The sequence below is a fragment of the Passer montanus genome, unplaced genomic scaffold (assembly GCF_014805655.1).
Source record: "Passer montanus isolate IOZ18808 unplaced genomic scaffold, ASM1480565v1 scaffold20, whole genome shotgun sequence".
NCBI classification, from domain to species: domain Eukaryota; kingdom Metazoa; phylum Chordata; class Aves; order Passeriformes; family Passeridae; genus Passer; species Passer montanus.
The window spans coordinates 3,275,360-3,290,433 of NW_024366592.1; the positions used below are offsets into that span (position 1 = coordinate 3,275,360).

The 15,074-nt window shown below is 39.8% G+C and overlaps 1 protein-coding gene across 10 annotated transcripts in view; it reads right to left on the reverse strand.

The window, feature by feature from the left end:
- The window catches only part of CACNA1C (calcium voltage-gated channel subunit alpha1 C), a 452,768-nt gene that overhangs the window by 369,523 nt on the left and 68,171 nt on the right, over nt 1-15,074 (reverse strand). For all 10 annotated transcript variants that reach the window (XM_039708368.1, XM_039708366.1, XM_039708364.1 and 7 more), the window contains exon 3: nt 11,279-11,384. In XM_039708368.1, coding sequence (XP_039564302.1) covers nt 11,279-11,384 — 106 coding nt within the window. The remainder of the gene's footprint in view (nt 1-11,278; nt 11,385-15,074) is intronic.

The following is a 15,074-nucleotide window of genomic DNA, read 5'->3' on the forward strand; positions in this document are numbered from 1 at the left end:
AAAGCAAAGGCATGAGCTCGGGATCAAGGAGCGCAGGTCAAGCTTATCAAACTGTTATTACACATTGGAGAGCAACAGTTTCTCAGGGCAGCTTCCAGATCACATCCAAGGTCAACTCAACTCAAGCATCAGGGCACAGCTTTTGGATAACATGGCTAATAACATTCCAGAATGACCAATGAGTTTTTAACTTCTTTGCTGTGCTAGTGACAGCAAAATTGAAAGCTTTATCTGCCTCCAGTGGCCATCCTTCAAACATGATGCTAATGAGTGTTTTCAGGAGAAAGAACAAAAACAATTATCAGCATCAGGAAATAGAACCAATGAAAAAGTTACAGCCTTTGTAATACAATCAAGCATAACCTGTCAGAATCCACGCAGAGTTAAGAAATACATTTTCATTCTCAGTGTAAATTTGTAGAGAAGTAGAGGAATGTATGGAGGAAAAAGCTCTATTTTTTCAGGTTATATCATCTTTTAACAGTTTTCAATCAGAAGTAAGGTTGCTCTTGCCAGTATGTTATAAACATCTTCCCTTTACTTGCTATAGCAGTTATAGCATGAATTTATATGAGGCAGTTATAGCAAGAATTTATAGAGGTCTGAAATCATCACCTCACACTTTAAAATACAGTCTGATCTGTGGAATTTGCCTAAAACTTGGAATTTGTGCTCACCTCTGGGTCCTGCTATGGTCTAGTTCATTTGGTCTCTCCCTAGTCCCACAGGGTCAGACATACTTTCGAGAGGTCATAGGCCACTTTATTTTAAGCAGTTCAATGAAAAAGGAATAATTTTCAGCTCCCTATGGATTTTCATGCTTTCAAAAGGTCAAAGGCTCTGCAGAGCCCAGTTTGCCTTCTGGGCTGGAACAGTAAAGGCACATGAGTTTCTGCAGCCAGAGGCAGCTAGGGCAGCGTGGCTGTCACAGAACTAAGCTGTGCCCAGAGCCACACATGCAGATGCATCCAGAGGGGGCTTTGCACACTCCTGACCTAAACTGAAACACTGCCCAAGGGAGAGCAGTGCAAGGCATCACCTGCCCTGCTCCCGAGGTGGAGCAGCCTTCTCTCCTGCACAGACTGCTGAGAGGACCTGCTGCCCACCCCAGGGAGACAGGAGGGAAGGAGCAAGGGACTTGCTCCCCTCCCACTGCTGCTGCTGTGTCTGCACAAAGGGCAAGGGAGCAGCTCCAGCCTTGTGCCTGTCCCCTGAACTTCTGTGAAAGCACCACTGGGTGCTTCTGGAAAAGAGTGGGAATGACAGGGAAAAGACCTAGCTCTGACAATTTCACAGCTTCCTAATGAGGGTTGTGGTGTGACTTGCTAGGAGCAGGAAATATCATAACCCTCACCCACAGGAAGAGCTCAGAAGTGGAGCCTAGCAAAGGTAGAACCATGCTTTTCCCAAGTTCTGCTTCAATGAGTCATTAAAAAAAAATAAAGCCCAAGACATACTGAAGAATCAGTGATACAAAAATCCTACTTGGGAAATTTGTAATTATTTAAGAATTGTTTGCATCCAGTGAAACTGTTCTTTGTATATTATTAAAGAGCAGCAGTGGACACACAATCTGGCAGATGTGTCTGGTTCATGTCTGGGTGATGGAAGGAGGGAATGAACAGCTGTTTAAAACCTGTTAAAACCCTGTTTTAAACACACTTCTTAAACTCACAGAGCCCAGAAGTGCTAGCTGTGTACCTAAGTACACAAAACTTAGTTACTAAGACGAACTGAGGGAAACCCAGCAGCAGCAGCCTGAACACAAGCTGTGATCTGTCTCAGGCTCTTTCTTCAATACATATTGAAATGTGAAAGCAAAGGTAAACATTTCCAAAGGGAACTCTCAGCCAGGACTGAATTTACTTCAAGAGTTAAAAACCAGAAGTATTTTCAGGGTTTTATCAGCAGTTACTTCTCTCAAACACCACACTGCATTTTCCCTAGATTAGCTCCTTTTCTTTTCTAATGCTCAGTCCCTCATATTGCCATATCCTCTATACAAGGACTGTTAAATGCAAGCTCAAAATTTAGCAGAATTAGACCTGAAAGCTGCAAATGCATTTCTGCATTTATTCTTTCTTCTCTTTTTCTTTCGCTCCATAAGATTTCAGCACAGAAAAAAAAAAAAAACATCAAAAATACTCAAACATTATATTCATGGCCTCTGAAAGGATAAACCACTCAACTTTGCTTCAAGCTGCTTCTTCCTTTTTCCCCTATGAGCTGTCAAACACTTGCATGCAACAGCCTGATGTGTCAAAAGGAAAGGAAAACAAATCAGCAGCAATGCAGGTTTTATCCTAGGGACAATGAAATTGGAAATCAAGTTGATCTGGACATCAAGATTTATATCCAATATAAAAAAAAAAAAAGCCAGTGACTTCACAGCTACAACATGGTTCAGGTTGACTAAGGGAGGAATATATCATGGTTAATGAGTTATAACAATTAGCATACAAGTTGGGTGAAAGCAGATTTATCAGATTTTTGCTGGTCCATATCAACGCAACATAGGTTGTAAACCACAGCTGCACATCCAGCCCAGACATCTCACGTAGGTGCAGCTTTTACCTACTGCTCTCCTTGCTTGAATTTTGCAGAAAACCCCAGATGAAACTCCAGTATCACCCATATTGATTGATTTGCACGTGATTATTCAGTATTTGCACAATCAAATGCCTAGCTGGGTTCTTGGACTCAGGAGGCACCTGAGGCATTTAGCAGAAGCAGGAAGCTGGAATTGCTATATTTCCTTCCTTTGTGGCAAGGACAGCAGCGATTTTAAAGAGCAGAAGCAGCAGATTTCCTTGTTGTACAGCAAAACAATCTTTAACAATTAAGTGCCCCGATACCTGTCCCTACAGTGACACCAATCCTGTGTGTGAGACCTTCCTTTGTCACTGTCATGATTTAGCCACTGCTATAGAAGCTGTGCATTCCCTTTGATATTATTTCAATTCACATTTTTCATCTCAGCCAACTGCTCCTGAAGGGCACTGATGTGCCTTTTGTACAGATTCAGGCATTATCTTGATGACCATAATGAGGAGAAGCTTTCTGCTTGTTTATTTTTAAATACAAGTTTAGATTGTGAAACAATTATACGACTAGATCTTGAAAAAATCTTTTGTGACCACATGTTTGCCTGCATAATCTCATCTAAACAGGGATTCTTCTTTGAAAGTGACTCAGACAATAAGGCCACACAAGGATAACAGCACTGTAAGAGGTTTTCAATGGATAAAAATAACAATAATAAAATTACATGCAAGTTCCGTTTTTGTGTGAGGTTTTATATTTGAGGGCATGTAAAAGAACTGAAACATTTTAAAAAGTCCACATAAAAAGCATTCACCATGCTCCAGATCAAAGAGTTGTAGTAAAAGATTAAGCACATTTATTGCTAAGTAGAAAAATGTTTCAACATACCAGATGAAGATAACCATATGCAAAAGAGGTTTGCTTCAGTTCCTAATATAAGCTACCTAAATATAAATTTTACAAGCAACAGACAACGACAAACCAGCAGAAGATGATGCATTCCAAAAGCCCCAAGCTCTCCACCACTGCAAGTTTATCAGGACAGCCTGAAAAACAGCTGCACACTTGCCAACACAGCTAGCCAGGGAAGAACACACACAACTCATTTCCATTCTGGAAAGCTTCTGCTGAGGGAGATGGGCTCCTCACACGTGCCACTGCCAAATTCAGCACACAGGGCTAAAGGTGCTGGCACCCCTGCTAGAGAGGCTGGAAAGGAACTGTACCAGCAGCAGCCCCAGGAAGGTAACAGCTTTCAAAGTGCTCCTCTGGCTGCTCAGTGTTCTAGCTCTGTATGGGTAAGCTCACTACAAACATCAAGACATCAGTTTGCATCTCGTGTCTATCAAACTTTACAGCTGTACACCATTAAAGTGCCATCACTGAGGAAAATATGCATTCCTTGGTCTCCCAGAGATCATCACAAGCTGTTAAAGTTGTGGCAAACACTGCTGTCCAAAGATGGTCCAGCTCCCTTGCCTAGGCTTAGCTGAAGCAGAACCTGCTGAGGGTGTCTTCAGGAGATAACCTGCTGAGCCAACCTTCCAGCATCTGCCAGAAATTAAACACACTGCAAAGACATTAATGAATATTTCCTGCTGCTTGCTGGAAGTCTTTCCCTAACCAGTGGTCTCTCAACCTCATATTCTTCATCAAGAAATGTCTTTGCTAAGCATCTTTGCTAATTCTTCATGGGAATTGTAAAAGGAGAAATTGTACAATGAAATTTCATTCTATAAGATTGTAGACAACATCAATTATATATTGTCCAGCATTTTTGAAGGTGAAACCCAAGAATGGTCTCATTTTGTTTTGAGGCTGTGTGTCATTCAGCCAGGAGGACTGAAGAGCTGCACAGACCCTCATGTTTTATGAGTTAGAAAGCATAGGAGAAAATAGGAATTGTCCTTGAGAGGAACAGCCAGTCAAAACTCTGACAAACACACAAAACATTCCCCCCTTTTGGCAATTCTGTCCCTTGGCAAGCAGCATGTCCATTATTTTACTTCTAAGGGATCTATGAAAAGTTCTTGGGGTTTTTTCTAGTTTGAACAAGTCCATGAAGCATTGTCTTTAGAGTCAATGATTCTGTACACGTCAGCAAAGCCTGATGTTCCAGCAATTGTTTGTCAATGGCATGCACTGAATTAGTGGATGGCTTTTGGTGACAGTCAAACCCCAGTGAAGTCAATGAGAAGCTTGCCTGACTTAGAATGTGGAAAAAACAAACTATACATAAAGGAATTTAAAGGTGATATGTAACACACTCTATTGAATTTCTAGATTTTTCTAGACGTTTATTTCCTTCCTAATGTCTTTAAAAGATTCTGAAGAGCTCATGAACAGAAGCCAAACATCCCAAAGACTTACAGAAGGATAAGGATACTTGTATCAAAAAGGACAATACAAAAATGACCTGCCATTTTGAAAATTTCCACTGCTTTTAAAAGAAGATTGTTACTTTTGCAGTGGCAGGACTTAGACTACAGTGAAAACATCACTACTTAAATAATCTTATTTGGCCTGCTTCCACATTTTTTCTATCTTTCCTAAACAGGTAAAATGAGTGGTAAGAAATTGAAACGAAACACACACACACAAAAATCCTACACTGAACCTGATGTTTGATAAACAAGAATAATTACCACCTGAAATAAAACCCCACTTGTTAAGATTTGGAAAGCCTACACATAAAGAAAAGGAAAACAGTAATCAGAGCTGTCTGCAAAAATGGGATAAATGGTTTAATGTTTGGACTACCTCGATAAACTTGCCATCAATCAGAACCAAAACATAAAAACTAAAATTTCAAAATCACTTACACAGAAACATACAACCTATTTCAAGTTATTCTTTGCATGGAGTTGGATTAGATAGTGTAACAGTTTACCATTCTTTGCATTTTATACAGCTTACAGCCCTACTGCAAGTGCATATGAGTGTCCATGTCTACTGCTGGTGTTCAGACACCACTGGGAAGAACACCAAAAAAAAGCAAAAGGCTCAGACTAGGAGACCAATGTGTAGAGAATGAAGCTTAAAAAATAAGGAGATAAAATGTGCACTGGGATTAATTACTTGGTTACAGAGTCCAGGTTTAGGAAGAGAAGGGGAATTGAAAAGTAAAATTAACAAGAGAAGTGGTCAGGAAGCTGAGTAAGCAGAGCACTGAGGTCAAATGAGAAAACAGGTGGGAAACATGAAATCGCTATGGAAGGGAGACAGCAATTAGGAGAAAATGGAAAAGGGACAAGTCTGTTAGAATGTGTACTGGAACAAGGAGAATTACTTGGCAAGGAGTATGAATTTAAAAACCAAAAATAAAAAAAAAAGGGGGAACACAGCCATGAGAGATCTCGGATCCCATAAAGAGATGGCAAACACCAACAAGCAAGCACAGACTGGATGAAGACTCTGGGGCCACTGGTAAAAAGAGAAGCTGGGATTTGGTTGGGACTCTAAATCCAACCTTAAAAAGGCCTGAAGTTTTGTTCCTGCTAGTAATACATATGTCAGTCTCTGCTTTACCAGTTCCATCTCTACAAAGCCTAGGAAATAACACAACTATGTTTAAAAACAAAACAACACAACACCTACTTTTAACATTTATTTTCTAGTTAGTGGCTACTATCTTGGAATTGACTGCTAGAGATTTTCTTTTTTCCTTACAGTCTTCTTTAAAGAATTTCTTGTATGATGTGATGGAAAAATTAAGATGGCAATTTATCCAAGTCCACACAGCTTGCCAATACCAGGACCAGAACACAAGCTGAATTAAACCCCAGGCTTATTCTTCCACCCTGTGCTTCTCTGCAGTTAGGGGTGCTGAGTATCACCCTGTCAGAAGCAGGGTTTCCTGAGATCTTTGGGAAATGTTGAGCCTAAATTCCATTATATTCACCTTCCTCAGAATCACCCAGTGATTCACAATCCTTCTGGAAGAAACCCTCAAGGATTTTTTGGCACAATTCCCTTTTTTCTCATCCTGACTCCGCTCCCTTTCCAGCCACCTCAGCATCGTTCTCCCAGCCCCTGTCACTCAGCCCTGGCTGCTGGAGCCCTGTGAGAGTGTGAGCTCCCCCAGCTGCAGCAGTGCTGGCATCAGGCCCAAGGTAATAAACTTATCAGGGCTGATTAGCTCGGTGTGCTCTCTGTCCCTCACCCCCCGTGTTGTCATCCTCTGCTCGCTCACTAGCTGGGAACTGGCACACACCAGGGTGAGGGCAGTGATACAACAGATCCAAAAGCTTTTGTGCAGTGCTCTTCCTAACCCAGAAAAGCCATCCTTTCTTTTCCCAACCCTCTCACCCCTACTTTGCTCTCTAACACTTCCTGAATTCACACAAGAAAAATTAAGCCTGTTCCAACTCTAGAATTCTCTGGTACAAAAATTGTTGAAGTTTGCTATGCCAATATATAGAATTGTAATAGATAGTCACATCCACATGTCTATGTAATAGATAGACAGTCCAATGTAATAGATAGTCACAATACATAGTTAAAAAAAATAAAACAACTTTCTCTTTTTTTTAATACAGGAATCCCCTGCTCTACAGGATACTCCTATAATGCTTCCATAATTTCATACTTCCTGAAAGGCAACCCCCCTTTCCATAGGCAGACACAACACAAAAACTGACAAGCAAGTAGAGGTCCCATCTTTCTTTTCACAGAGTCCCGTCTGAGGTTTAACAAATTCGCTCAAATGTGACATCCCATTATAAGCTCACATATAAACACAAGAGATCTTCCTTTACATTTAACTAGTGTACAACAGGATTCCCCCCCTGTAAGAAGGACCAGGAAGGGAAAGCACAACTATCAAAGCAACAGAAGGAAGATTTCCCTGCTCTTTACCCAAAGCATAAACAACAAACAGAGCTGCCTTCCCTGGAACGTGTTGCAAACCTTGGTCTTAACCTCATTATGTTATCACCGTGCTGTGACACTGACCAGGCTTGTGCCATTTGCAGTTGCCAGAAAAGTGACAGAAGCATTTTCCTCTCAGCTTCCTATCTTAGGCAGTCTATAGTTTTATTCCTAAATGTATGTTATCTCTGTCCTAATGCATAATTGCAGGGATAACAAGCAGAAAGCCTCTGTACCAGCCACAGCCTGTGCTGCAGACTGACTTTAATTCCCCTCAAACCAGCTCAAATTTTTCTGGTTGCATTAACACACAACTGAATAGTACATAAGCTTATTTTTTTGGTGAATTTAAATTAGGTCTCAGCAAGTTCATTAATACAAAAAGAAAAATGCACGTCATACAACTGCCCTCCATATGTGTAAGTTCAATAGTTTTCCAGTGCTTTCCAGTAACAATAGTTTTTAGTTACTTTTTCAGTAACACTGCAGAAGTAACACATAAAAACTGCTGAAGCCAATTTCAAGCATTTTTTATGAGTACATTATAGCATTCTGGCATATTTCTTAAAGCCAGTGACACTTTAAAGACACTGCAATGAGCATAAAAATAGGAAATGTGGGGTTTAGGATAAATGTTCATTTCAAAACTGAAAGGGCTTCACAGTCCAAGTTACTGTCCCTAGATTTGATAAAAAAGGCCTGAAGATTTATAGGAATTATTGTTGTAGGAAGACAGATTGCAGAGAAACAGTCAGAATATCTATGTGGTGTTAAACCTAAACTTGTAATACACAGCCCTGGCTATTCACAATTCCTGGTTAATGCAAAAGGGAAGGACAATGGTCACCACTGAAGCATCATATCAACTAGGTCTTGGAGACATGGAAGATGTTGCTGGTTTTGTTCATGTCCATGGGGAAGGCACACAGCACTGCCTGTGCCTTAGGTGACCAACGGATGGTCACATGTGAAATTCACACAGAGCCATTTTTTCTCCAAGCATTACTTAGGCATCATTTTTCTAATTTTACAGAGAAGGAAAGAAGGCACTCACATAACCCAGGATTCCTTTCTCTTCCCTCACCACCCTCTGCTCCATTAGCTTGTAGAAGGCAATTGATTGAATTTTAACCTCAGTCACCAAGGAAAATGTTATTTGAAAAGTTATGATGAAACTTTGGAGAAGGAATACTCTGAGCCTAAGGCAAATCTGGCAGCTTATTGGAAAAGTATTCTGGCACTTTCAGAGCTTGTTAAAGAGTTACTGCCCATCATGTTTTCTGTAGATAGTTTCTTGTATCTCAAGAAGTTAGAGATGTCTCAGGAAATCGGGGATGTGGGAGCTCCTGTGGTAGCTTTAACTCTAAACCAGCTAAATTGCAACATGAAAATGAATCGAGAGTTCTGGGCAGCTAGAAAAATTCTGTATGGATTCAATCACCTTTCTGCACAGCACACACATCTGTGCATGACCCACATGCACACACTGCACACGAAAACTCCTCGCCTGTGTCACATTACAGCCCTCAATTTCCTGGCTACAAAATAAATCTGATTGTGAAATAGATGCTTGCAGGTAGAAAACAATTTCAAAAATGAAGTGAGTACATGAGCTTTTACAGGAACATGTTATTAACCCCAGCTTCTTTCCAGCCCCTTCCATGTGCAGCTTGGCTCTTTGACAGCAAGGTCCCGCTCTTGTACGGTTCCTGCCTGATGGAACAACTCTAACTCTCATCTATTCTTTCATTCCATTCCAAAACACAACTAACACATTTTTTCACCCTTATCTCACCCATTTGCCCTGGACTTTGCTCACAAAATGCAGCATATGCTGTATACTCAGTGTGCTCCTCAACAGCAGTGTACACGTGCCAAGGGATAAGTTTGTAAACTGAGAAAACAGCAACAAAACACACAAAACCCAACAACAGCAAACACAGACTAACAGGAGAGCACAGCCTGCTGAGCAGCCACAGCTTCAGGCCTTTATCTATAATGTAGAAGGGTCATGGCTTCACAAATCCACACCAAGTACCTCATTTTCCAGTTTTAATTATTTTTTTCCATGAAGACACAAAGAATAAAATGGAGTCAAGCAGATTACTCATTTAACTTCCTTCTTCCCATACATCTGTGAAACAGCTATTTAGGTAAATTAGCAATTCCTCCTCATCCTTAAGGCTGTAACATTTCCATACTTCCCTGAGATGATAACTCTGGCTTGGCTAGGTTTTTTTAAACTCCACCAACAAATAACACAAGAGTTTTTATAGACATTTTAAAAGATATCTTGGAAAACAGATGCAGAGTGGAAACTCAAATCACAAGGTGCACATATTTCTTGATAGCAGAACAATTTCAATATATCTTGTTCAATTACAAAGATACTTCCAGCCTGGTTTTAGGCTGCAGTCTCCTCACTGAATTGAGGCACATCCCCACAACCCAACTAAACTCAAACCAAACTGTGAGTCCTCTAACCTTCAAATCTGCTTCATTTTCCTCTTTGAACCCTGCAAGTCAGAACATGCAATGAACATACCTGTTTTCCTTACCAGGAGATCAACTGAATGTGGTTTTTATTAAATAAAACACAGAAATTTTTGAGAGGTGCCCTACTGAAGTTTTTTTAAATACACACACCACAGCTCACCATTGTTAAACACTAAGTCACACTAACAAAGAGTAGCCAAAGAAAAAAGACCAACTCGTGTACTGTATGTGTAGAGAGTAGTTAACAATCACTTCCCACCTCCTGCTTCTCTTTTTGTACTTCTCTAAGTTGTCACAGTGCAAATGCACCACACTACAAAGTTTTTACTACTACTTTTTATTTTTTAAGCATAGAAGTATTGTTTCAGCAATTCCTGAAGTTTGCGATGTGTTTTAGAAAACTTCAAGGGAGATTTAATCAGATGACTGACTTCCAAGAGCAGCATGAATCTTTTTTATTTACAGTGTCTGTCAGCCACCCCAGTTGCTGCTACTTTAGAAGTATGGTTTTTGTTCTCCTCCTCTGTTGCTCTAAAATTTCTTAAGTTTCAATAAATTTTATTCAGGAAATAGCATCCCTGCTCCTAAACTTTGGGAGTAAGTTTTCATCCTGATTCAACCTGACAAGTAGGAGATTTATTCACATATTTGAGAGGGAAAAAAAATATTTTCTGCTAATTCAGTGAACTGTGTTCCAGAGCTGGTTTGTGTTCTGCCCTTACTGAACAGAAATCTGTGCTATGGCTTCATGCTAAGCCAAAAGTAAACACTCTTCCTTTTTATACAGACAGCTCAATCCCAAAGTACCAATGCTGGCATCAGCAGTGACAGAAGAAAAGCTATATTCCCCCAAGAGGGAATGATTAAAAGAACAAAAACAACCAAATTTTTTTAAAAAAATCCACCAAACCAAACAAAAAACACCAACTGCACAAAGATTGTTCAGCCAAATCAATGCATGTGTCTGAAATGCAAGCATTAATCAGTCATCAATCACCTGAGAGGAGGACAGCACCATTTTCACTATGACACATGGCAAGACAAAAGCCACCAGATTAAAATCCCTGATTAAAAGATATCTCCCACAAATACCTGCAGGTTAAAATTTACCAACCCCTTTTGCAGCATGCTGAAATTTGTTAACCTAAACATCACATACAGCACCTGTGCAACTTTTTGGAATATTCTCCTCTAAAACCAGCTGAGACAGGTAGTAAAATTAATTGACAAGACATAGCAACCAAAACCAATTTTTATGATGTTCTATTCTTTGGTGGATATGTTTACATTCCCTACCTTCACAAGTCTCCAGGATCACTTTTCAAAAAGAGTTTCAAAATAGCAATACTAAACACCATCAAGGACTTACCAGATTGGAATTGGTGGCATTGGAATCATCTTCTGGAAAGGGGATATAGATAGCTAAGGCCACACAATTGGCAAAAATAGTCAGTAAAATAATTATTTCAAATGGTCTGAGGAATGGAGTTAAGGAAATTGGTCCAAAATGAGCACACAAAAATAAAAAGAAACTTTAACAAAAATATATTTATAAGAACTCTGTTTAAAGAAAGCATTCCAAGCCTCTTATACTCTGAAAAGAAACATATGCCTTTTTAAGTGCTTTTAGGAGCTCCCAGCCAAAATTCTTCCTAATATGTCAAAAGCAGTGTAGGCCAGTCACGTGCCAGAGTAAACAAAGGTTTCTTAAAAGTTTTTTCTTCCTTTACTTATTTAGATTTCATTTTCTCAATTTTCCTTCAAGTGTGGCTGCACTACATAATAATAAGAGAAACTTGTACTATAATGACTGTCCTTGCTATTTTTATGACTTTTTCTTGTTTGTTTTCATCTGCATTTATAAATTCTCAGATAATTTTAACAAAGATTTTGGGGTTTCTTTTCTTTTTTTGTTGTTGCTGTGTTCTTTCTCAGTTTCTCTCTCATATCTTGGAGTTAAATGTGAGGGCTCAAGCAATAATAACCATGGTGAGAAGATGTTTAAAAAAGGATAAGTTTTGTTAAGGTAAAAAAAGTCTTTGTCCAAAATCTGCTTACACTGCACATTGCCATGTATACTTGTTTTGCTTAAAAATTATTTGAGGGAGTATTTATTTTTCTCTTATTTGCATTTCATTTGGCATCAGAGGAAACACAAAAGTCCAGAATTTTAGGGACAGCAGGAAGCTGAGAGTCCCTTCTGACAAAGAAACAGTTGCATCAGCTTTGCTGGAGAAGAGAGAAACCAAATATTTGGAATGTTCAACAAAGGAATCCTGCACAAGCTCAGTGCCCCCCTGGAACCAAAGGGCATTTTTCTACTGCCCAGTCTCCTGGCACTGCACTTCATCTCCTTCAATGGTCTCCCTAATCTCTCCAGACTCAGACTAGAGACCAGATTTATGGTCTGTCTACATTTACTGGCCTGCAAGAATATCCTGGAGGCTACTCCTGGGATAACTCACCAGTACCCAGGAGGGGAATGAGGAGCAGGAGAGAATGCCAAGCATAACCTGTGCCACAGAGTGCATTTGAGCATGGCTCTATCTGCCATGGGGCTGCTAAATGTCAGCACAGCGTGGATGATTTTGGTCAGCAGACTGCTGTTCTCAGCAGGCTTGAGCAGAAAGAACAGGAGATCTTTGAGTGTTAAGCTGAGCTGCAAGATATACACAAATTCCAGGCACCTGACTGCTGTTTATACTCACATGCATTCTATATTTCACACATGGAAGAGTCAGAGGGTTCCAGACTCACCAGACTACTGTGCTTAAGCCTCTGAATAATAAGAGATAAATGGTACCACAGAGGCAGAGGAGCAGAGCAGGACAGGAAGAGACATCTACATGAGAAATCAGTAAGACTTCTCAGGTGTGTACTACCCCAGGCTGTTTGTGTAAAGTTTACTGCTTAAAGACCTGGATTTCCACAGGCTTTCATTTTCTTAATCACTTTTGCTCCTCAAATTTTTGTTTGTTTCTTTTGGCAGGATTATTATCCATTAATTTATCGCTGTTTACACGTATTTCCTTTCACTTCAATTCTGTTTTTGCACTGTAGACATTAAATTCTATAAAATCTACACTAAAATACACTACACAAAAGGCAGAAAATTAAACACACAGCTAAATCCTTACAAAATAAAGTAATTACTTCATTTCACTTTTTTTTAATGCAATTGTTCATTCAGGCTCTTAACATTGTAAAATTTGGGTAAGAAACACTACTGAAGTACTATTTTATATTTTTTAATATCTATTATGCTTAAACTTTAGTGGTACAACAAATTAGGCTAAGCCTTTCTCAGTAGTTTTCAGCAAGTAGGAAAACTCAGAGTATAGAATTAAACTGAACCCTGCCACAACCCTTTGATATTGCTTGTTGCCATTGAAGTGTTCCATGTTTTCAAACTCCAGATGTCCAATGAGGTTCTGATGGAAAAAAAAATACTTCCATCAACTCACCTAAAACAAAACAAAACCCCAAACTGCAAGTTTCAGCATCTTTGTGTTGCTTTAATTGCACTGTTTGGTTATCTCTTGATCTGAGCAGTGCTGTACCCTGGTTTACAACACCTCATCCCCATCATTTCTTGCTGATTTTACTCATTTATCAAATGTTACTCTGAAGACATGTGGTGACTGGGGTGCTGCTAAGCAAACCAATATTCAGTTTTATCCTGTTAGTCATCACCCATCATCTTATGCTTAAAGTATCAGACTTATGTCAGAAGCAATAAAAAGTAGCAAACTTAATCAGGGGATTAAAAATTAGCATCTGAAGAAGAAAGGAACAGGCAGGCAGGTAGTTTAAGGACATGGAGAGATTGACAGAAGCATTTTTAACAAGTTCTTAATCTGAAAAGCATGTCCATGTCAGCAATACCTGATATACTCATTTTCTGTTTTCACCCAGCATCCCACCAGACACCCAAGGGAATAATATTATCACATTGTCTTAAATGCCTTAATTCCTTTTTTTTTATCATATTAACTACTGCCAAGTTCTGTACTGCCTTTGCTTGACATGCTTATCTACCCCTAAAAACATTCTTTTTCTTTTGTATTTCCTGAAGAACCCCATTAGCTTGCGATTACTGCTCAGGGTTAATCCTGGTTTCTCTTTGAGGATGCAAAGGAAGCATACTTAATTTCAATTTGAGTTTCACACCAAAGACTCAAATTCCAGCTTGCACTGCTCAGACTTGGATGACTGAAAAGGCTTTGCTCTTTGCACACAATAAAGAAATGATCAGACTCTCCCTGACTTTCCAGGGAAGCAGCCCCAACCCCTTCACTCTGCAGTTCCGTGTCAGTGGTTATCATCCATCATCTGTGACACCATCTGTCTCTTGTTCAGACTGTCAGGTCTGGCTCTGCAATGCATTTGGACATGTTACTTTAACTGTATTTTTTCCCCTTCTTCTAGATAACCATTATCCCTTACCATACAATACTGAGCATTATTTTTTTAACCAGAATTCCAATATAATTATCAGTTCTCAGCCCAGTCTCAGGGTCTTACTGCATACCTTTGGGGGTTTTCACCTTGCCTTTTGTGCCACTCTTTTATCCATACTGTAGAAAGTGTGATGTCACATGTTTAACAAAAAGTGTATGATTCAAAGCAGCAGAGCTTTGGACTGGTGACACCTCTAAAAAAAACCAATAAAAATTAAAAAGGGGAAGCCAGGAGCTGCTATCAATCCCATAGATTGATAGTTCTGATAACTTGACTATCTCCCATGCATTTCCTGGGCCATACTTTTTTCAAAGACCAGAATTCAACCACTAAGCCTTATCAAGCTATTCCATCTTCTAGTGGTCTCTCACACCGGGGTGTAGTTAAGATTTCACTTCAATCCTGTTTCCTGACACACCCCCCTTCCACCATAAACCACCTCAGTTGAGACATCAAAAATTATTCACGTATTTTAAGTTGCCAGTGGTGGAACTTTCAAACTGATGGATTTCAACCCAAGGCATGGTTTTCCACCTGAAACTTTGATTTCAACGCGAGGCCTGGATGCCCAATGCGAGGCCTGGATTCCCACCTGATACACTGATTTCAACCCAATGCATGGATTTCCACCTGACACATTGACTTCAGCCCAAGGCAAGGCTTTCCACCCAAGGTCTGGATTTCCACCCAAGGCCTGGATTTCC